The sequence below is a fragment of the Pieris napi genome, chromosome W (genome assembly GCF_905475465.1).
Source record: "Pieris napi chromosome W, ilPieNapi1.2, whole genome shotgun sequence".
NCBI classification, from domain to species: domain Eukaryota; kingdom Metazoa; phylum Arthropoda; class Insecta; order Lepidoptera; family Pieridae; genus Pieris; species Pieris napi.
The window spans coordinates 416,346-440,607 of record NC_062258.1 but is presented as its reverse complement, the minus strand read 5'-3'; the positions used below and the strand labels follow the sequence as shown (position 1 = coordinate 440,607).

At 44.9% G+C, this 24,262-nt stretch overlaps 2 protein-coding genes across 2 annotated transcripts; both read left to right on the top strand.

Moving 5' to 3' along the window:
• Nucleotides 1–3,994: 3,994 nt before the first annotated feature.
• On the top strand, nucleotides 3,995–5,852 carry LOC125061996. Its single transcript, XM_047667615.1, has 3 exons — nucleotides 3,995–4,315; nucleotides 4,610–5,731; nucleotides 5,835–5,852. The coding sequence occupies exons 2-3, from the start codon at nucleotides 4,640–4,642 to the stop codon at nucleotides 5,850–5,852; spliced, it is 1,110 nt and encodes a 369-aa protein (XP_047523571.1). The 5' UTR covers nucleotides 3,995–4,315; nucleotides 4,610–4,639.
• A 2,185-nt stretch (nucleotides 5,853–8,037) lies between these two features.
• LOC125062071 lies at nucleotides 8,038–9,564 on the top strand. Its single transcript, XM_047667670.1, has 2 exons — nucleotides 8,038–9,334; nucleotides 9,377–9,564. The coding sequence occupies exons 1-2, from the start codon at nucleotides 8,198–8,200 to the stop codon at nucleotides 9,449–9,451; spliced, it is 1,212 nt and encodes a 403-aa protein (XP_047523626.1). The 5' UTR covers nucleotides 8,038–8,197; the 3' UTR covers nucleotides 9,452–9,564.
• Nucleotides 9,565–24,262: the final 14,698 nt, after the last annotated feature.

The window sequence follows — 24,262 nt, the reverse complement described above, 5'->3', positions numbered from 1 at the left end:
CGACACCGCGCACCCCGCAGCAACTGGAACATCATTGGAATAAATAGAATACAGTATGGGAGATAGGCAGCTGCCTTGGAAGCGCCGGTCGGAGAGGAAGGAGCTGATGATCGCCACCACGCGCCGCGGGATGTCGGAGTCGAGGAGCCTATGCAGCAGACCCGCGTGCCAGACTCGGTCGAACGCTTTTTCCATGTCGAGGAATACTGCAGCGACCGCCTCCTTCTTGTTTTGGGCGACGGCGATGTCGTGCAGTACTCTCGACAGCTGGAGGGTGGTTGAGTGTTCGGTGCGGAACCCAAACTGTTCGGGCCTAGGTGTGAGGGGCGCTCAGCTGTTCGACGACGGCGTTCTCGACCGCTAACGCGCGTGTTGGGTCTGCCGCGGGGTTAGGGGAGAACTGCCGCCGTAGATGGTCTGCGAACAGCTCGGCGCGTCCCTCGGCGTCGTAGAGCAGCGTGCCGTCAGGGTGTCTCAGCGGGCGGATCGGGTCGGCTGCGCCATTGAGGCGCCTGCACAGTCGGTGCAGCCGTACCCAATCTGTGGAGGCCTCGTCGAGACAGCGCTCCCACGACTCGTTATTATGTTCGTCGAGCGCGGTCTTTACTCGCTCGGCAAGGGCGCGCAGCTCTGCGCGCATGCGCGGACAGCGGGTTTGCTGCCAGCGTCTTCGCAGGGCGCGTTTGCGGCGAATGAGCGCCAGTAAACGCGGCGGCAACTGCTGATACGACGCCGGCAGAGGGCGCTCCGTGGTGGCCGCTTGTAGTGCGTTCTGGAATGTTAGAGTAAGGGATGTAGCAAGCTCGTCAATTGACGCGGGGGTCTCGGGCGGACGCGGCTGAGGTGCGTCGTCGAGGGCTCGCTCGAAAACCCCCCAGTCAATGCACCTACAGCGAAGCGGTGTCATGGGCGTTAAACTAGGATCGGTGTCCAGCAGGGTGACTACCACAGGGAGGTGATCGGACAGGAACTCGTCGACGATCACGTCCTGGGTCATCTGGCACGTCACTCCCTGGTGGACAACGATGTCCAGCGTATCGGCTCGGTGGTAAGTAATGTCCGGGTAATGGGTCGGCACGTCCGGGCCGGACACTGAAAAGTCCAGTGTCTCAGCGTCGTGGAGCAGTCGTCTGCCCCGCGAGTTCGCAGTCCGCGAATTCCACGCCGGGTGCTTCGCATTCCAGTCACCGGCTATGACGCACGGGTGGGCGGCGGCGAGGAGCGCGCGGACATCGGCGGAGGCGTATCGATCGTTGGGCGGGGCGTAGACTGCAAAAAAAGCCTGAGGGGCGACCCGCGAGCTGCAGTTCCACACCCAGGGCAGAGCACTCGGTGACCGCCACGTCGGGCAGCAGTCGGTGTGGTATGCGGCGCCTGACCATGACTGCTAGGCCACGGTAGGCGCGACCGATGGCGTCGACGTGGTGCTGGCGGTAGATTTCATACCCCGGGATGCGCAGCCTGGCTGATTCGGAGAGGTGTGTCTCGTTTATTAGGGCGACGTCTATGTCCTGTGAATTCATAAGATGTTTTAGGTAGGTGGCCTTATTCGCGAGGCCGCGCGCGTTCCAATGTAGGAGCCGAAGGCCCCCCATCATCTGCGGCTGCGACCTCGGGTGGGGGCCTTGAAGGCCGATGCCGCTCTCCTAAAGAGCGGGGCTGGATCGTCTCCGGCTTGCACGGCCTGTAGTATGTTGGCGATAGCCGCCAGTGCCTCCTCCAATTGGGGTCAGCGCGCGCGGAGCTGGTGCTGGTGCTGGCGCTGGTGCTGGCGCTGGTGCTGGCGCTGGGGCTGCGGCTGCGGCAGCGGCGCAGTTGGCAACGCTCGCAGAAACCGCATGAAGTGCGGCAGCGCGGCTCGCCTCCTGCGCGGCAAGCGACGGCGCGGCGGGGCCCCGCCTGCGGCCGCCTCGTCTCGTGCGGCGTCGCACCGTGACGAAGCCCTCATCGTCGAACGTGGGAGCGGCGGCAGACGTCGGAGGGGCGACCGATGGCAGCGCGCCCATGGGCGGATGTTGGTCTCGGCTAGGCTCGTTGCGGCGTTGGCGAGGCGGCGCCGTTCGGGCGAACGTGTCCGCGCGCCGGTTCCGCTCCTCCTCCTTGCGCACCGGGCAAGTTGAATGGCATGCGGGGTGAGGCCCCCCGCAGTTGGCGCAGGTCGCCGGCACCTCCCTCGGTCTGGTGCAGTCAGCCGCGCGATGCTCCCCCGCGCAGCGAACGCACGCCATACGCCTATGACAATTGACCGACGAGTGCCTAAACGATTGGCATCGATGGCATTGCGCGGGCCCCTGTTTCCCGCGCCAGGCTTCGATGGTGACCCCCGTCATATATAACAGCTCGGTTATGCTATATATGGTAGGGGTGATGTCCGGTGTGCGCCGCAAGACCGCTAGGAAAATGCAGCCGGGACGGCCCTTCCTAGCCCGAATTGGGCGTATATATTCGGGCTCATACCCGCGGTCGCGCAGCGCCTGGGCCAGCTCCTCGGGGTCGGTGGTGACTGGGATACCCCGAATCGCCACCTTAAGATCTTGTTCTGCGGGCAGTGAGTAAGAGAACCAGGAGACCCGGCGGTCCTCCTTCTCCAGGTCCGAAAGGTAGCGTTGTACCACCCGGTACTCATCGCCGGATTCGGGGGTAATACGGTACCCCTTCCCGTATGCCCTGGCATTAGCCGACCGCCCCAACAGCTGACTGATCCTCCCCAAATGATGTACATAATTGGGGAGGCACTCGATAACTATCGGTGGATAGTCAGATCTCTTGGGGGCCGCGGGAGCTCTAGGGGGCTGCGCCTGGACCGTCGGCGCAGTCACCATCCTTGCGTAGGTGGGTGCGTCCGGTGCTGAAGCGGCGCCGTCGTCAGCGGAGGCGACGGGAGCAGCAGCGGGTCCCGGAAGTGAGGCGTCAATGATGTTAGTGTCAGTTGGTGCGGCGGGCGGTGGGACGGCGCCAAGTGGCTGTGCCGATGGCCCTCCCATATCAAGGCGGCGACCTGGCGCCAGCCGAGGGTCGCCAGGGAAGCCTGATGCACTTTTGGTATTAATGGACGCGCATGGGCGCTTTGCCGCGGACTCACCTTCCGAGCCGGGGTCCACGGCTGAAAAAGGGCGGCGCACAGGGGTGGACGGGGTGCGCGCCGGCAGACGACACTCGTCTCGTACCTGCGCCAACTCCCGCTGCTCGGCGTCCGTCAGTGGAGACTCCAAAACTCCGCTGTTACGCAGCGCCTCTTCGCGTGACTTGGCGTAACGGGCCATAGCGCGCAGCATCCCCCGCGACGCGAACGAACATGCGGCCGACTGAGCCAAAAAGATCAAGTCGGACTCGAATGCCGTCCGCGGCGAAGACGCGGCACTAGGACCCGGGTCGCTGTCCAACATGTTCAGGAGTTCATCTACACTGTTACACTCGCGTACGTAAGGCTTCGGGCCTGTAAACACAGCTCTCGCATTTTCATTGTCAATATTAAAACGCGTCGAACTTGCACTGGGTAATGAGGTCACGTTCACTGGGTCAACAGGTGCGCATTCCAATGACGTAATATTGAACGCGCGACCGGCTAATGAGGCTTCATTCATCGATACTACGGGCGCGTCATGAATGAAAGGAGGCGGGGCGGACGGATGAATGGCGACGTCGCATTCCGATGACGTAATATTGAACGCGCGACCGGCTAATGAGGCTTCATTCATCGATACTACGGGCGCGTTATGAATGAAAGGAGGCGGGGCGGACGGATGAATGGCGACGTCGCATTCCGATGACGTCACGCTAGACGGATCTCGCACGGTATTGGTTGGCTCGATGTTCATTGATAAGATGTCGGCATCGGGGGCGTGGCCTGCTGACGTCACGCACACGGCTTGCGACTCGGTGCCATGGCGCGATGTCTCCGACGCGGAGGGGGCGTGGCCTGCTGACGTCACACGCTTGGTGCCAGGACGCGATGTCTCGATGGCAAGCGGGCGAGTTACGTCATCGGTGGTGTTGGTGCATAGCGCCTGAATAATATTGAGTAGCAACTACTACAAATGTCTTAACTGCTACAAACAGAACAAGGGCGTGCTTTAGTTTGTAGTATTACTAATTCATTCCAATTACACCTCTGTACAAAGAAACATCTTTTTTGATTTATAATCCTTTTTTCAAAGAAAATATATTAGTTTAACTTTCATACTATCCTGCAGTAACATTGGTCCTTTGAGCACGGATAATAATTGAAATAAATAATTAATTAATTACTTCAATCAAGGTCAGTGGAGGTTATCGAGAAGAAAAAAGGATTTGTACAGGAGTGTGTCGTGAGTCGGTATAGTTTTTTCTTATGTTATTTAAATGATTTAAAAACCTGATTTAATTATTGTTATGTATAAAAGTGATTTGTGTTAATTATTATATACGTAGTTGGATATTATTATTTTTAATAAAATTGTAGGTGTTACGTACTATTTTACATACCACGTTTTGAATACTGCTACCTACTTATGTTCAAAATATATATTTCTTTTAGTGTTTTTGAAGTAGATAATTTAATTCTGTTTTATATTGGTTGATTGTGTGTGTAAGTTTTTTTTAATTATATACCTTAGAATATTGACGATAGTTCCAGGATTTAACTGCTGGCTCTGCAAACATGTCTGAAAAAACCGAAGTAGCTGAACTTATTAAAAAGCGCAGCAGCTATAAGGGTCAAGTTACCATTTTCAACGGGTTTTTATCTTCATTTGAATCGCCATCACCTCCCGATGAAAGGGATTATGAGGAGTTGGAGTTGCGCATTAAGAGGTTTGATGCATTGTATAATAAGTTCGATGAGGTGCAAACACGATTGGAATGTTTACAGGATGATGAGAGTCAGGTGTTTGGGGAGCGTGAGGAATTTGAAAATAGATATTATAAGGCATTAAGTAATGCTCAGAAAATTCTTTCAAATTATAAAAAATCTCACATTCCTCTTCCATCTGATGGCGAAGGTAGTGTCATACATAGTGTTAAACTGAATCCTGTCAAATTGCCCACGATCCAAATACCGAAATTTAACGGTTTATTTAATGAGTGGATCGGTTTTAGGGATACGTTTATGAGCCTAATTCACACCAACAACGACCTAGACGATATTAACAAATTCCATTATTTGAAGTCGTCTTTAGAGGGCAGCGCTGCTTTGGTAGTATCTTCCGTTGAGCTCTCAGGAAAGAATTATAGCGTAGCTTGGACATTACTGTGTGACAGATTCGATAATAAAAACTTATTAATTCAACATCATGTTGCTGCACTATTTAAAATTGAAACTGTCACACGGGAGACAGCATGTAATTTAAAGGGTATCGTTGACCAATTAAATAAAAATCTAAGGGCCTTAGATACATTGGGTGAATCCACTAAACATTGGGATACTTTATTGGTTCACCTAATTACTCAAAGGTTAGACACAAAATCATTCCGAGAATGGGAGGAATATAAAGGCCGGCTACCCACCGACACACGTATTGAACTTTTACACTTATTAGATTTCTTACGTGTTCGCATTACTTTATTAGATTCAGTTGAACACAACACAAATTCAAAAATTAAACCCAGTCACAAAACTATGACGTTACATACTAATAATATTAACATTAAAGAGATTTATCCTAAATGTGATGGCGAGCATAAACTGAATATGTGTTCTCAGTTTTTAGCCTTAAATAACGAAGAGCGTCTTCAATTATTGCCAACATTTAAGGTTTGTTTTAATTGTTTCTCTAAATCTCATTTCTCAAATAATTGCAAAAAATCAGGTTGCAAAATATGTAAGAAAAAACATTCAGTTTTAGTTCACGTTGCAGATAAGCAGAAGCTGTTAGTGCGTGGTGAGGGTATTGGTTCTAATACTACTCCCGCCATCAGTAATCCGAATAACTTGACATTATCAACCAGCGTTTCTTCTGCCGGTCAAGACAATAATTGTCGCCGCGGAAATTTGGTTTTATTATCCACTGCGCTAGTCAAGTTATACGATTCAAACAATCGCGAACACGTTGTTCGTGTTGTATTAGATTCTGGTAGCACATCTAGCCTTTTATCGTACAGGATGTTTCAACAGTTAAATCTGTCGTATAATAAAATAAGTCAATCCGTTCAGGGTATTAATAATGCAATTACCCAAATGGATAAAATGTGTAATCTGCGTTTTAAGTCATTGGATGACTCATTTACGTGTAACATTAATTGTTTTATTTTACCATCGTTAACTGATAGTGTACCAAACAGTACAGTTAATATCTTAAATTTAAATATTCCTACGAATATTTGTTTAGCGGATCCTCATTTTTATAAACCCGCGTCCATCGACCTTATATTAGGCGCTGATGTCTTTTGGAATATAGTAGGAAACCAAAGAATTGAGTTAGGTGATAACAAACCTACTCTTTGTGAAACAAGGTTAGGTTGGATAGTTTCTGGTCCAATTTGTGATACGGTTTTATTTTCAACTTGTCCACCTAATCGTATTCAGTGCAATTTTGTTAGTAAAAATCTAATTGATGATGATATTAATTCTACGTCAAATAATTTAAGCCTTAACAGTATTCAGATGGTAGGTCCAACGGTTCAGGACGATCTTGTGTCTATTCTTTTGAGGTTTAGACAACATAAGTATGTTATCGTCGCTGACGTAGAGAAAATGTACCGAAAAATACTTGTTCATCCTGATGATAGATACCTGCAGCATATATTATGGCGTGACATCCTATTTCAATCCCTTAGAGCTTTCCAATTAAATACTGTAACATATGGTACCGCGAGTGCACCATTTCTCGCTACAAGATGTCTGAAACAATTGGGACTCCAATGTCAAGACCACCAGACAGCAGAAGTCATTCTCCATGATTTTCTCGTCGATGATTTGTTGAGTGGGGGGGATGATCTGAATTTAGTGAGGAATATTCGCGAAAAAGTAATAACCACACTAGGCTCAGCTGGTTTATTCCTACGAAAGTGGAAGTCTAATGAGCCTCAATTAATTTCAGAGTCTGCAACAGAAGCCTCGCATAATCTTAATGTTGGGGGGAATGAGCCAAGTAAGACCTTAGGTTTAGGTTGGCTACCTGTTTGTGATGATCTTTATTTCCCAATTGGGTTCTCTACTGCGGCTAACACAAAACGTACCTTGCTTTCAGTGATCTCACAAATATTTGATCCTTTAGGTCTTCTCTCTCCTGTTGTCATTAAATTTAAGATTATATTACAAAGTTTATGGTTGCAGAGTCTATCATGGGACGAACCTCTTCCTTCGCACATCCAGGCACTCTGGATGGATGCTACTAAAAATTTAAATGTGTTAAATAATTTACGGGTATCACGTCATGTAATGATTAACTCGTATGAACAATTAGAAATTCATGTGTTTTCGGACGCTTCTGAAAGAGCATACGGTGCCTGTTTATACATACGTAGTAGTGATCGTAACGGTAATGTATTAGTACGTTTATTAACAGCTAAGAGTAGAGTAGCACCGATTAAACCAACTACAATACCACGGCTCGAGCTTTGCGGAGCTCAAGTGGCTGCAAAACTATATAAAAAGGTTTGTAGTTCGTTAAGAATTAAAGTTACGAATACATTTTTCTGGACTGACTCTTCCATTGTATTAGGTTGGCTTAAGATGTTGCCAAGTAAATTAAATACGTTTGTAAGGAATCGCGTCGGAGACATTTTAGAAATAACCGGTGATTGTGAATGGCGTCATGTTTCTACCGCTCAAAACCCAGCTGATTATGTTTCCCGAGGAGTTAAAGTCGATGATATTGAATCACTAAACATATGGTGGTCAGGACCAAACTTTTTACAGAAGTCTTATACTGATTGGCCTTCCATTTTACAATGTGAACCGTTGCCAGAAATGCGTAATGAGGTATGTTTACTTAACATTGCTCATCCAATAGAATTCATTCAATTTGAACGCTTTTCAAATTTTAACAGACTACGACGTGCTATAGCTTATCTACTTAGGTTTATTGAATCGTGTAAGGGTCGACGTGCTACAACTAATTACCTTACTGAAACAGAATTAAGTAATTCACTTAACGTTATTATTCGTTCTGCTCAGAGAGAATCTTTTCCAGAATATGATATTCTTTTACAAAAGAAAGAATTACCAGTTAAAAGTGCTTTGTTAAAATTTAATGTATTTTTAGATCAAAATAATTTAATGCGTATTGGCGGTCGTATTAGTAATTCACAATTTTCATATGATAAAAAACATCCTTTACTATTAATGTCCACACATCGATTAACACAATTAATATTTCAACATGAACATTTGAAACTTATGCATGCTGGGCCACAGTTATTGTTATCTTCAATAAGAGAAGTTTATTGGCCTATCGGTGGTAGAAATTTAGCAAAGACTACTTATAGACGATGTATCAGGTGTACACGCATGAAAGGAAAGATTGAAGCTCCTATTATGGGTAATTTACCCCAGCGTCGAGTAACTCCCGGTAATTATCCTTTTGAGTCTGTTGGCGTGGACTATGCAGGTCCTATTGCTTCTGTTAGTCGTCAAGGTCGTGGCTCCCGTGTTGTCAAAGTTTATATAGTTATATTTGTATGTTTTACGACTAAAGCATTACATCTGGAATTAGTGGGTGATTTGACAAGTAACAGTTTTATTTCTACTTTTCGTCGATTCATTGCTCGTCGGGGTAAACCATTGCACTTATATTCAGATAATGGTACTACATTTGTTGGGGCTTGTAAAGATTTAGCTAATTTCTTAATGCGTAACTCTGACTCTCTTGCCACTGATCTCATCAATGATGGCATAAACTTTCATTTCATACCTGCGTATTCACCACATTTTGGTGGGATTTGGGAGGCAGCAGTTAAATCTACGAAATACCATTTATTAAGAGTATTAGGGAACTCTAAATTAACTTTTGAAGAATTGTATACAGTTTTAACGCAAATAGAAGCTATTTTAAACTCACGACCACTCACTCCCTTATCAACGCACCCTGAAGATCTGACCCCACTGACCCCTGGACATTTTTTGATCGGACGTCCACTCACAGCTATTCCAACTGAAAGTTATGTAGACCACAATTATAGTCATCTTTCAAGATTTCGAAGAATTGAACAGCTTCGTCAACATTTCTGGACACGATGGAGCAAGGAGTATATCTCAGAACTCCAAAAACGGACAAAATGGCAAACCCAAGGAAACCCTTTGCAAATTGACTCACTTGTTTTGCTAAAGGAGGAAAATCTGCCACCTATGAAATGGAAGCTGGGTCGCATCGTGGCGCTCTTTCCTGGTGCAGATGATGTTGTTCGTGTCGCAGAAATTAGAACGTCTACTGGAAATGTGAGACGATCATTTACGAAAATTTGTCCATTGCCGAGTGGATTGGTTGAAGCCAAGCCTTCAACGCCTGGGGGCATGTTGGTGCATAGCGCCTGAATAATATTGAGTAGCAACTACTACAAATGTCTTAACTGCTACAAACAGAACAAGGGCGTGCTTTAGTTTGTAGTATTACTAATTCATTCCAATTACACCTCTGTACAAAGAAACATCTTTTTTGATTTATAATCCTTTTTTCAAAGAAAATATATTAGTTTAACTTTCATACTATCCTGCAGTAACAGGTGGCGTGATGTTTTGCGAGTGACTCACCGGCCTGAAATGCAGTTTTGTTTGATGAAGGCGATTTCTTTGGTATTAATTTTTGAATCGGAAGTAGGCTTCGCCTCTGATGAGGCGTGTCCTGGTCTCGACTCGGCTGAAGCGGAGCTGGCTCCGCAAAGCTGGAGCAGCTTGGCGCAGCCTGGTGCTTGGCCGTGGCCGCTCTCGGCGCTGTTTCGCGCACCATGGGTGACGGTCCGGGGTTGGTGGCGTCCTCGGCACCCGCAGGGGGCCTCGCTCGACCTGAACGGGAGCGTGGGCGCTGCGGGCGGGGCGGCTGCTTCTCCTCCTGACCGGCCTGGGGAATGCGCTTCATTTTAATAACACAAAAATAAAATAAAATGAAGCTAGGAGGCTGTCACGCACGACCCGAAACTATCGGTTCATAGCGCACTCCACCGCTTCTCCCGAATCCCGAAGGCTTAGGGATAGGCGGCGAGTGTACGTCTCCGAGAGTGGACTCAGTTGATTGTGACAGCACCTCCTGGCAACTATAACAAACTTTTATATATAAAAGTAGTGATAGTTAAAATAAAAATACACGGATCCGAATGCGCTCAACGGGTGACACGTTCGACAGCCGGAGCATCACAAGAGGATTTTGCGTAGATCTCGCCGAGCTTAAGTACATCGACAGTATACCGCGACGAGAGCTGCGCTTACAGCCATCTGTGCGCGTATACCGCGACGAGAGCTACGCGACCCTTTTATTCGGCGAAGCATTTAATTAATTTATTTAACTATCTTTCTTTACATATTTTTACCTTACTTATATATACTTAATTTCTACTTATGAGCTACCAACAATATTCTTATTTTACTTATAGCTCATACCTACTTAATTTATATTGTATATATAGTCACTAACACCAAGTTATAATAATCTATTCCTATTTATATAAATGAGTCGCCAACAATTAGGTAAAAGCTCCAATAGATGAACATGTACCAGTATATGATCACTCCATGTATTTGTATATCTATAATCTTACTGTTTACACACTGTATACGTGCTAATGATAATATAAAAAGAGTACCGAGAGTTTTTTACGATGTCTGTCTTCTTTGCCGATGAGTAGGGATGCCTACAAATTCAAATTTAATGACGTGGAATAAGTGATACATGTATCTTATGTTCCATAATAAACATATTTTATTTTTTAAACCGTACATGGAGGACACGGTCGAATTTCTAAAGGCAAGCACGAATTATAAAAAAATCTTATACTTGACGCTGGCTAATGCACAAACCGTGCCAGAGCCATAAAAAAATTCATAGTTTTGAGCTGGCTTCGTTAACACTACATAAAGTAAGGTAAGTCTTAGAAAATTGAAGCAAAACCACTCTGCGCCCGACTGCCGACCTGTGCGGACGTCTGCTCCTGCCAACGCGCCATCCTGCTGCCATCTCGCTCACTCGCTGTGAGTCATCGCCGCTTGCCGCTGTACAGTGCGCACGCGCTGTCCGACTGCTGCCCTTGCTGCCCGCTGCCCTCTCATTGGTCGCTTCGCGTCTTCGGTGATTGGACATCGTGTTGAAGGCTGCAATTTATGAGCGCGGGTTTACCTGCGGCCGTCCGATAGCCACCTAACGGTGCCAAACGGTTATCGAACGGTTAACGCCTTGTGCGGGTGTTTTGTCCGGGGTGCATACACCGTGCCTTTTTCAAGGCGCGAATCAGCCCCTCCGCTTCCTCCAAGTCCTGTGCGCAGCCGGGCCTCCTAGTAGGCACTTATTAGGGAGTAGGAACTCCAACTACTCTCTTGAAACCGGCTTCAATCAGGTCCACTGTTGGACGGGTCCTGTCACTTCCGCGGGGGCTCTACTTACCCAAACCCCTGCGGGCTGGTTAGGTCTGTGACAAACCTCACCTCCGCTATCACCAGCGGAGACACATACATATTAGGGCAAACCACAGCTTAGGTACTCACACGTTAGACGTAGGTACACACTCGCCGCCAAACTGTATTGCTTCCCGCATACAGGATGGCGTCCGAGGTTCAACCGCCCGATTTAAATAAAATATTTTCATTTTTAAAAGAGCGTTTTCCTGACGCTATCAAAGCCTTTTACGAGTCAGAATGCACTGACTCACCCCGTTCGCCGTCTCCGTCGCCGCGTAAGACGAGAAAAAATGCCTCCGCGAAGGCATCGCGTAAAAATAGTTTAATCTCAACCGACCAATCCCGTGCTCGCTCGCGCTCGCGCTCACCACTCCCTGAAGTGGGAAGCGCAAGCGATGGGGAGACGGATCTAGCGCGTCCTTTGTCGGCAATGTCCGCCCAATCCGCTCCGGCGGAAACGGTTGACGAAGCCGTTCTTTCATCATCCTCGGAATCCGACGGATTCCAAACCGTCGGACGTAAGAAAAAGCGTTCGGCTAACGGCGGCCCACCCGCGAAAAGGCCTACTCAGCCGACAAACCCTCCGAAGAGGGATTTAAGTTCGTTGTTATCGGACAAATCGGACAAACCTGCGCCCTCCGCCCCCGCGGATCGCATCAAAACCCCGCCGCCCGTTTATGTTAGGGACAAGGGCGTATGGCCCACCCTCTCTAAGCTTCTCGACACTAAGTCGATTAGTTACAAAGCCCGAACTTTGAGGGATAACATATGCATTCAGGTGTCCACACCTGAGCACCACCGGTTCCTTACCTCTTACCTTCGTTCCGAAGGTATCGGAGGTCACACTTTCCCCCTGCCCGAGGAGCGCGTCCTTAGGGTAGTTATCAAGGGCATCCCGAAGGAAATAGACTCCGGGGTCGTCCAAATAGATTTGACCGAGCAGGGATACCCCGTAAGGGATGTTTTCCGTATGCTAAACCGCACCACCAAAGAAGAGTACGATATGGTACTTGTAGTCCTAGACCCTACTCCGAGTGGGAAAAAGATTTTTAACCTTCGGGAGTGCTGTAAGCTCTCGGGGTTGAGGGTTGAAACTCCCCTCAAACACTCTTTTACACGGCAGTGTCATCGCTGCCAACTCTACGGGCACGCAGCCCGAAACTGTTTTGCGAGGGCGCGGTGCGTAAAGTGTTTAGGCGACCATGGCACCTCGGACTGTAAGCGGACACTCCCGTGCGCTGAGCCGCCGGCATGTGTGCTTTGCGGGCAACATGGGCACCCTGCGAATTATCGCGGTTGCCCTAGAGCCCCCAAGGCGCAAAAGCCGTCGGCTAGGCGCATGGCGGGACGCGATGCGGCCCGTCGTGGCATGGGAGCAAAGCCTACTTACATACCGGCCCCGCCTCCCGAATTCAGTCCCTGGGCCAAGCCCCCCGCTACGGAGGGCCCTCCCCAACTCACGACAGTAGCCTTCCCGCCCCTGCCATCTAAACCGGCAACCGCAGCGCCTTCCCAGGTCCCTGCGCCAACCCCCATCCTAAAAGAGAGGCCCACATCAAATGCGAGCCCTCCTACAAAAGCCCTCAGCCCTCCCGTGAAGGCGTCTGAGGAATCAGGCAACGTCCGCGACGCTTTTAATCTCGCGATTAGCGTAATAGACGCTATAGACCTAGACGCACTCGTCGCATTCGCGGAAGCCTTTAAATCCGCTAAAAGCGCGCCCACCAAGGTGGAGGTAATAACCGAGCACGCCCTGCTCCTTAAATCCGTGCGGCAATTCGTAAATTCTAACGCACCGCAATAGCTACGACCACGTCTAGGGTCAAGGCTCGATCACTGTCCGTAGTGACTTTCAACGCGAACGGTTTCAAGCCACAGTCAGATTTAATTCGGGATTTCCTCGTTCGCCACCCAATTGATATTTTCCTAGTACAGGAAACGTTCCTAAAGCCCAGCGTTCGCGCACCTAGATTCGCGAACTACGTCGCGGTGCGAAACGACCGACCTACGGCGAAAGGCGGTACGCTCATTTATTATAGACGTGCGCTTCACTGCTCGCCGTTAGACCCGCCCTCCCTAACTAACATAGAGTGCTCTGTGTTACGCGTGGCTATGACCGGTCATCAGCCGATTATCATCGCATCGGTGTACCTCCCTCCCACTAAGGACATATTAGAGAGAGATCTTAGGACCCTCAGTAGGCTTATTGACGTACTCGATTTTAATGTCATTGCCCCCATTCATCCGACTCGTCGCGGTATAAATTGTAACGGTCTTCTCTCAACGGACGTCTTAGACGTGGCGATTCTACGCAACGTGGCACTACAGCCACGAAGCATAGAGGTGCTACACGAATTAGACTCTGACCACTTCCCGGTTCATTTTGAATTCGGCCCTCCTAACACCCAAGAGAAGAGGTACAAGTCCATTGTCGACTGGCAGAAACTAGACGAGGCCCTCAAGCCCGTCGAAGTCTCTGACCTTAATAACATCCCCGACAATTTAGTCTCGTCCGCTCACGCGTTAGACGCGCTCTCCTCGGTCACATATCACATTCAGACAAAGGTCGCCGAATCGTCCCGGAAGGTCCCAGATGAGTTCGCTCAACGTTGGGAGCTTCCCCCGGACGCAAGGCGCTTACTGACCGAGAAGAACGTGGCGACTCGCGCCTTCGCTAGGGCACCGACCGATGATAACCGTAGAGCACTCCGCGCCGCGCAGCGCCGAGTTAAAGAGCGCATACGGGAAATTAGAAACGAACGCTGGGACCGTCTTACCAGCGAATTGTCACCTTCGCACACGGCCTATTGGTCTCTCGCGCGTTCCCTAAAAACCGACACGGTGGCCTCCATGCCCCCGCTAAAACGTCCAAATCAACCTGACGCATTCGATGACGGCGAAAAAGCCGAGTGCTTAGCCGTAAACCTAGTAGAGCAGTGCACGCCTTATCTCGACCATAGCGACCCGGCGCACGTTGAGCACGTGAACCGCGAAGTCCAACGCATAGTCGCACTGCCCCTCCCTCCCGAGCCGCTCCCTCCTACGTCGATCGCCGAGGTCAAAACTCTAATCAAGGGTTCACTGCCTCGTAAATCACCAGGTCTCGACGCCATCTCAAACAAGGTCTTACGATGTCTCCCGCCCCATCTGATATGCTTACTAGTGGCCATATTCAATTGCCTTCTCGAAAACTGCACCTTCCCGGCGCAGTGGAAAGAGGCTATTGTAATTGGTATTCACAAACCAGGCAAGCCCCGTAACAATCCCACCAGTTACCGCCCTATCAGCCTTCTCAACACGCTAAGCAAGCTATTCGAGAAGGTAGTTAAAAAGCGCCTCCTAGACTTTGCCCTAGAAAAGGGGCTCATTCCCGATGAGCAGTTTGGCTTTAGACCAGGCCACTCGTGCGTCCACCAAGTCCATCGAATCACGGAGCACATCCTTTCCGGGCTGAACAACAGCACCACGAGACCGAGAGCCACGGGTGCGCTCTTCTTAGACATAGCGAAGGCTTTCGACAAGGTCTGGCACAACGGCTTGGTTTACAAGCTCTACCACCTTCAAGTGCCATTAAGACTCGTGCGTATAGTACACGACTTCTTGTCCGACCGCTCTATGCGCTATCGTGTCGAAGGGACGTTATCGTCTCCTAGACCCATCATGGCCGGAGTCCCTCAAGGCTCGGTCCTCTCGCCCCTTCTTTTCACGCTGTTTACAGGCGATATTCCTAGGGCTCCTAACGTGGAACTAGCCCTCTATGCCGATGACACCGCTCTCTATACCACTCACAAAGACAGAGGTGTCATCGTGGACAGACTCCAGACCGCTACCACGTCGCTAGGCGAATGGTTTCGGAAATGGGGCTTCCAAATAAATCCCGAGAAAAGCGTCGCAGTTCTCTTTGCCAGGGGTAACCCCGGTGCGAGCGCTCGTTCTCGGGAAAAATTCCGCCTCAAAAAAGAGGTAACCCTATACGGGCAAGCCATCCCGTGGCAAAAATCCGTCAAATATCTAGGAGTAACGCTCGATAGCGACATGTCTTTCCGTAAGCATGTAGCCGCCGTTCGCAAGAAGGCCTCTTTCGTCCTCTCTCGCCTCTATTTCCTCCTAAACAAAAGGAGTAACATGTCCCTTAGACACAAGGTGACTTTGTACAAGGCCTGCATCCGACCGTGCATGACATACGCTAGCGTAGTATTTGCGCATTGTGCCCCCTCCTACATCCATCGGCTACAGGCGCTTCAGATGCGATTCATGAGAGTCGCGACCGGGGCGCCCCTCTATGTGAGAAACGTCGATCTCCACCACGACCTGGAGCTCCCTACCATAGCCCAATGGATGAAGTTGGCGTCCGCACGCCACTTCGACAAGGCTAAACACCATCCCAACCCTTTGGTGCGTAAAAGCATCAACTATTATCCTTTCCCGCCGGCTAAAAAATGTGATAGGAGGCCCCGACACACACTAACGGATCCGGATGATCCAATTACTGTAGCAAACAATAAATTAAAAGCCGCCCGCGCGGCAAATAATAACAATCAAAGTATTCAGACACAGATTAGGGTTAAAAACCGCCTTCACCGGGGAAGGCGAGGCCTTTATTTCGCACTTCGCTCACTCCAGTGAGTTTCCGTCCTGCCCTTCAGGCTATTGACCACCCGTGACGGCCCAAGCCGAGGTTCGAGTCTCACAGGAGACGCCCTTGCGCTAGTCGCGGGAAAAACGCTCATTCTGGTCGAGCTACGCTCGCCAAAACAGCCCGAGCTGAGCTGTCAAGGCCCTAAAGGCCAACAGCGAGATCCCTTTCAAAAAAAAAAAAAAAGAAAATTGAAGTACAGCTCAAACGTAAAGGCTTTCTATTATTTCATTAAAAAATTCACTGTCTATTCTAATTTTTAAAACAATATCGAAAAACTCATAAGAAATTTTATAATAATTATTATGAAACAAGAAAATAAAATAAAAGTAAAACGTTTGTTTTAAATGAAAACAGATACGTTTTATCATCAAAACAATTATATAAGAAAACTGATTTTATAATAATATATGTTAGAACATACTTATAAAGTACACTTGTGCGGTTGGATAAGTAAGACGTATCCAATTCTTGAGTTTGCTAGGTTGAAAGTCAAGATTTTTATGAATAATTTATGTTATACCCCGTTTTTATCGCAGTCGGTATACGTTCGATATTCTCGTGTTTACACTTAAGATTCACCGGTACATTTGTGAATATTTTCATTTATGTACTGCGATATGAGGTATCTAATGCGGTACGGGACGATGTCCGAAACCTAAAGTTTAAGTTAGTTTTAATTATTATTGTTTTTATTTTTTATTCTGTGGTTGCTTAATTGTTTCCCTTGTTAGCTTGTTACTGTTCTAATATAATTGATGTGTTAAATTTGTGATATCATATCTTATCATAAATTTATGCATACACGTTGTTTTAAAAATAATAAATGAGTTTTAAATGAGGAACTATGTCACCATGTTGATATGTCAAGAAAACACCATAGACACAGCGTTACCTCGACAAAGTTGATAAATAAAGTTTATACGAAAAAGACATGTTTACGAAAACTCCGGCTGAGTTCATAATAATCTAGTTATTCGTTCGTATTTAGGTAGATTTTTTTATTATTTGTTCATTATGTAGAAGTTATTAAGGTGTAGGTTTTGTGTAGTTCTATCACATTAACAGTAAATATATAATAATATCTGGAAATAAATAAATGTCAATTATTGTCCATATATTCTTCAACTATGATTCACTAGTCATTGCAAGCCTGGTTGTTAATCAATTTTGTAAACAAAATCGGCAGCCCTGAAACGATAATGTTCAATCGATCCACAGTTAAAGTAGTGGGGGGAGGGGTAAAGGGTTAAGGTCAATCAAATCAGTTTTCACGTGACGGGGCTGTATCTAATTGTCGGTAAAACTGTTGTTCTCAAATTAATACACAACAACGCGAATTCGCAAGTCATGTTCGAGACCATAATACATTTATATGCCCTACTAAAGGCTATTTTAGAGCCATTATATAATAGTTTCAGCGGAAAACTACTAAACAATGATTGGGGTTGCGGAATTCTCATTAAAACCGGTCAGAAATTGCCAGCAATAAAATTGGACATTACCACCGCGGGCTAATGTACTTCAGAAGGTCAAATCCCTAAAATTCTCCAAGTTTTATGGCGGAAATCTTGTCATACATGTATCCAGAATTACATATTCGCTTGTTGTAAAAAACATTTTGAAGAACTTAATACTGAGTCAATCTGTAAGAATATGGATAAAAATAAAAAAATGGTGCGTGTACTTATGTACGCGCGTAAGAAGTTATACTTCTTTGGCTTTCTTTATTTTTTTTAAATATTAAATAATTAAAAATAAATATTTAGTGTTAATAATTTAACAATATTTAATATGTAGTATATTATTCAATTATTAATTAAGATTATTAATAATTATTTTATTAATTCAATTTAATAACTAGGTATGTTTCATAACTTTTTAATTACTTAGTTAATAAATAAACAATAGGTCTTTGTGAAAAAGCATTGCTAAATTTCTTTGAAAAAATGATTAAAATCCTTTATTTGTTTAAAAGGTACTACAAATGTCTTTATGGTCATTCAAAGTTCTTGGCATAGCTGCTAATGTCACGCATATTCTATTTATTTTTACTTGTAGATTGTCTTATTCCCATCTCGCTCGCGCACGCTCGGCGCGCCCATACTGATAATTTTGTGTCTCGGTGCGCGCGCATCGTAAAATTTCACTCTCATAAATTTTTCGTAACGCGCCTAAAGAAGTATAACTTCAATAAGATTCAATCAGTATATGTTACAAGTATTTTATTTATTTTAGTTTTGATATTTAAATTATACAGTTAAATAGGTTAACCCCAAAAAAATCTCAAACTTTGATTATACATATTATCGGTGGGCTGAAAACTTCGTAGGCTAACATAGAAAAAAACATTTTTCGATATCACTTTTATAGTATGGTTTGTCTTTAGCCTCTTGTTAAGTACACTCATAAATGTCAGTACAAAATAATTAATGCATCTAAATTCACTTTCAGTTCTCCAATCAAGGGCGTAAAACGGACGATAATTACAGAACAGTTTTAGTCTAACATTCTTATAAGAAATAAACATAAATTTAAGAAATGTATTCAAGAAAAGCTGTGTAAAAAGGCTTATTATAAAGTCAACGATTATCTAGTTGATAAAAGGGCCTGGGACTTGTGCTAGACAGGCTACTTCTAATTAATTTGCGATATTTGTTTTAAAATAAGTGTTGTTTGATGATTTGCTATTTTAAAAGAGTACCGAGAGTATTTTACGCCGGCTTTTTCTCTCGGCCTACACCCTCTGTCTTCTTTGCCGATGAGTAGGGATGCCTACAAATTTAAATTTAATGACGTGGAATAAGTGATACATGTATCTTATGTTCCATTATAAACATATTTTATACCTAATACCACTCACAAGACACTAGTCTCATTTATTATTTCTCAAACACGTATGTTCATAGTTTACGCACACATTCAAGTTAAATGCCTGAATGTATAATTGTTATCAAAGACAGTTACGTTCTTTTCTAGGGTTCCATCTGAATGGCGCTTTTGTCAGGTAGATAAATGAGAATCCGTTTGTGAAAATTTCGAAATGAAAAACTACCTGGAGGCTGAAAGTAGCACGCTTAGGCATTAAGCTAACTATTCTAATTAAATTAAAAACTAAAAATTAACATTAATGTGCGATTATTTGTGAATTTCTTATTATTACATCATATTATATCGTCGTTTTTCGACCGTTTTTTGTCGCGACCCACGAAAAAGCCATAAAATAAGTAAAACAGTCTTGCGACCCCGTCACTGTAACATTATAATTTAGTTTTATAACACTACACTATAATTAATAATTACTTTTATAAACGATTCTTTTGTACTAATATGTAGTTTGTACCTAGTCTTAGTCTTAGTCTTAGACTTCGACCCCCTTTCAAAACCCCCCCCAAGAGGCGCAAACCCCCGCTTGAGAAACGATGTATTATAGTATTTTGGTAAATATACATAATAATGTAGGTATGTATTTGTTATTCTTGTGACCTTCTAACCTATACTAAGAAATACATATTTTCTTTACAAAATAAATAAAGCAACGCAAAGTAGAAATTATAGTCTTTAGCTTTTGAATAAATAAGCGGATAGGAACGAAAAGGAATTTCTTGTACGGAATTGTGGAGGGTGCTTAGATTGGAATGACTACTTGGCAGCAAAATGCCGCCGCATTTTTAGTCCATTTGGACCAAGAATCTAGTATTTTTGGTTGCTGCAAGTTGCGAAAAACTTTCCTTTAACTAAATGTCTATATCTCATTTTTTCCAAGCAATATTCGTTTACAAGTTTTTCATCCGTCTCTTTCCGAGCGGGTCGATTTCTTGGTGTTACGTAGAGATGTGGAGTCTCTGCATCTTCTACCGCATTTACCATTGGGGATGTTCAGAGGTGTTGTTCGGTTTTAATGCCTGCAGCTCAGTTTCATCATTGGAAGTCAAGGCAGAATACGAAATACTATTCGTATCACCTCGACGTCCGTCGTTCCACGACTGAGCTTTTGTATGGCAGTTTTTGCCGCGCTCTACCACTATGTGGAACCAGCTGCCCACTGAAGTATTTCCGAACCAATTCGACTTAGGGTCCTTCAAGAAAAGAGCGTACCAATTCTTAAAAGACCGGCAATCCGCTTGCGAGCCTTTTAGCAATGTGAATGTCCATGTCCGATGGGGTCCTGCACGATTGCCGCCAGTTATATAAAAATAATGTATGATACTCTACTAGATCTAATACATTTGTTCCATTAGGTATCAAATGGGTGATAATTTTAAATATGGCTTCTGTTGTTTGAACCAAATATCTATGGATTTCTATATTATAATGGATATTATCTAATCTCACAGGTATGTGAACCGTATCGAATGGAAGATAAATAGTGCTCGTGTTACAATCATTAGTCATGCCCGCTTTTATCGGATTACCCGGGTTTAACAGGACAGTGTACAGGCTGATTTGTAGCAAAGTTGTATTGTCTATATAAGCCATAGTAAAACGATTTATTAGCTAAGTTCAGTTATATGTTTGAAACGAGCCTTGCAAATAGTTTTGCCAGAGGAGCGGCGGTTAAACAGGCATCTCCTCCAGGCGTAGCCTCGAATAGGCTACATCTCACCTTGCATCAGGTGGGCCAAGCGGCTGTCCAGTGTCCAGATCTATATAAAAAAAATTAAGCACATAGAGTAGGACAATTGCTATACAAAATATTAATTCCTTTACAGTTTTAAAATCATTATTTTGATATTTCTGACGCTAGATTGGACAAATTATTTCTACTAGGAGTTTTTTGGGGTTGTGTTAAATTATATTATATATAACTCTCTGTAGCAGCTCTATCTTCAAAATAAAAAGGCGAATCGGCATGGCTAAAGATGTCATGACACGTTTGGCAAGATCTGGAAGAAAAGAGGAATTGGTATCAAAACCAAAATATGACTGATACGGGCTCTAGTATTCCTTATCTTCCGGTATGGAGTAGAAACGTGGACTATCTTGGCTTGAGAAAGTTAAAGGATTGATGCTTTTGAGATGTGGTACTGGCGGTAAATGCTCAGAATACCGTGGACTGCGAAGCTCACCAATACATCGATGACCATGACCAGTTGGTCAAGCGGAGTTGCAGAGTTTTGCATACGGAAGATCACGTGATCGTTCACCAACCAGATGGTCCGATCAAGTGAAAGACTCATCGTCCTCTAAACAGTACACTGTCATAAGTGTGTGAAAAGAGATAGTCCGCCCCAAACGCTTCCTTGCTGACCACGACACTCTGATATGAGATGCCGAGTTAGCAGTATATATCCTTTAGTTTTAAAGAAAAAGAAATATTCTAATTCTATCCCATTTTAATTATTAGATATTATGTAATATACTTTATAAGTTACAAAGTAGGATTACCTAACCAAATTGTAATTAAGCTGCTTTGAGGTAAAGATTATCTATTATTAAAACCAAGAAATAATCCAAATGAAGACAAAAAATATCTAACCTCGAAGTGTAGGATAGGTTACTGATACTTAAATTACTAATTTTTCTTACTACTTTTCTACTTTTCTTTAAGGACACTAAGTCTTAAGTAGCCTAACTTAATGTTAAATAGTAAAAAAAAATATTGCTCAAAACTAAGATTTGGTAATATATTACATACATATATACATCAAACATATTAGAGATTTCCATGTAATTATATCATTTTGTTTTGCAAATTACCTTTCCTATTACATAATCCTACGTGTCACAGCTTATTTGCAAGGTATGTTATTAAAACTTTTCTGTACGAGTAATCTTTCTTCTGGTTTACCAACATTACATTCATGTTAATAAAGGCTGCGAACACAAACAGTGTTCATGTTATTTAAATCCAAACTGAGGGACAATGTATACACAAATGCAAACTCTGGGCATTACAGACATTGTTTGTGGCTTCAGCATATTTACTCATTTGCTTTAACATTGCTTCGAAGCTTTTTGTTATAACATATATAAGAAACGTTATTGAAAATGCATTTACACCAAACGAATATGGTCTAAAAACTATAATGTAAAAGAAAAGTTATTTCGGAACGTGTTTTTATAACAGTCTTTTTAGATACGGGAAATAGCCGTGGACTCATTCCGCATACGCCGGCGAAGTTTTTTGGTAGATGGACAATTCTTAAAACCTTAATACAAAAACGATAAAGAAATAAGAATTTCCCAATGTAAAATAAAAAAAATAATCCTTTTTTAGTTTTGGGTGTCAGATTTCTGTATCTGTTTCATGATTAACTGTAGCTCTAACTGCTTTCCTCCGCGCAATCACCCTTGAGTGGCGCTGGAAACCCCGTTACGCCCATGGGCTTGCGGGGGGTTGCGGGGTACGCGTCCCGCTCAACGGCGGGACGGTCGTTGGGGTGGGCCTGGCGCGGCCCCGAACTTCGTTTGCGCTGCGGAGCGTCTTCGCTCACGCAGCGCCTCTCGTGTCATGTCCGTGGGGCTGGTGGCGCCCCCCCGTGGCGGTAACGGGCGCGCGCGGGCGCGGTCGTACCACACCGGGTGAGACCCTCGGTTACCCGAGGGAAGCCCAGCGAGGCAGACCAGCGGACGAATCCTCTGCGCGCTCCGAGACGCCGACGGGAGGGGTCCAGCCCATTAGTCTTGGATGTTGTCATAATTTCATGTGGATTCGTCGGATTCAGCCTCCGCGCGGACCAGCTCGCGCGGGAAGGCTCGCCTGTGGTCTGGAGGCCGAGTATGATGCGGGGCGAGGCGCCGGAGGTGCTCGAAGCCGGAGGCGTCCGCACGCTCGAACATGCGCCTCGCCAGCTCGCCGATAAAGTCATCCAGACCTTGTTGTCTTAGGTCCCTCGAGATGGTCGCGTTTCTCACGTAACGCGGCGCGTCGACGATACGTCGAAGGGTGGTGCTCTGCACGGCGCGCAACCGACGCCGGTGCGTCTCGGCCGCGAGAGCGTACCACGCGGGCGCCGCGTACGTGAGATGTGGTCATATATAGATCTTGTATAGGGCCAGATTAACTGTAGCACTGCAGACGTCTCAATTCCAACGGATTTGTCGCAGTTTCAAGCTCTAATGAGGTATGACATTGCTTTTTTAATCGTGTAGATGGAACAAGCAAGAATATTTGCGCGAGATAAAACTGATAAAACTCCTGGAAACATTGATAATAAGCAAACTAAGTCTGTTTTGCTACTCATGATGCTGGATAGGATATTAAAGATCTTAGTCTTGTCTAATTGCTTAGGAATACAGTGGCTGAGCTACGAATAATTGTACTTCCCTGACAGCTTTACATGTTGTAAAACTTAAACACTACTTAGCTAAAAGGCCTACAATTTCTTTTAAGCTCATTTTATTAGAACACGTCGATAACAATAAAATTATTCCATTACGTATGAAATATTATATTATGACGGCACGCACTTTTAATAGCTTAATATGTGTATTAACGGACAATGGAAATAAAAAGTGCGAGTGGGTGACATTGATATCATAATCAAAATATGAAATGATATTGGGGTCCTATAGGGCCGTGTTTGTTTTTAAAGGATAGTTTGTTTATTAATTAGATACATTATTTGTATATATCGCTGATTTTGATAAAGTTTTTGTTGCAGATTTTATTTCCGGTTCCCAGAACTTTTTCAGTCCTTTTCAAAGGAATTAATTGAAGGTACTTTCTAAAACTTTATAGGTGTAGTACGTCACGCCCTATTATTTGAAGTGCATATTGCATTCAAGATAAATAATGATATTCAATAATCATGTACGAAATGTGTTATTAAGTCTGTTGCACTCACTTGGATCTAACTACATTTCATTCCATAAAAAATCTAACTCCCCGCTTAAAGTGTGTAAAGTAAGAAAATATATTAAAAATCCATTTACAAATATTGCGTGGCCTGAATATTAGAAATTTCTCATTCCTTTAAACCTTTGCAGTAACGAAAAAGATTCATTATACGTCCGCACTAGCCGGCACTTCTGCAATCAAAATAGCATTATTCGATAACCGTCGGGGGCGGTATTTAGACCATTGAGGATAACCCTAATTTTATATTACCACCCCAGACTTATTCACAACTGTATTCGTCAAAAAATAGAATGTTCTTTTA

Coding starts and splice junctions, on each gene's coding strand:
- LOC125061996 (XM_047667615.1), top strand. CDS start 4,640: ATGTCTGAAAAAACCGAAGTAGCTGAACTTATTAAAAAGCGCAGCAGC.
- LOC125062071 (XM_047667670.1), top strand. CDS start 8,198: ATGCGTATTGGCGGTCGTATTAGTAATTCACAATTTTCATATGATAAA. Junction 9,335..9,376: donor ATGTTGTTCGTGTCGCAGAA/ATTAGAACGTCT, acceptor TCATTTACGAAA/ATTTGTCCATTGCCGAGTGG.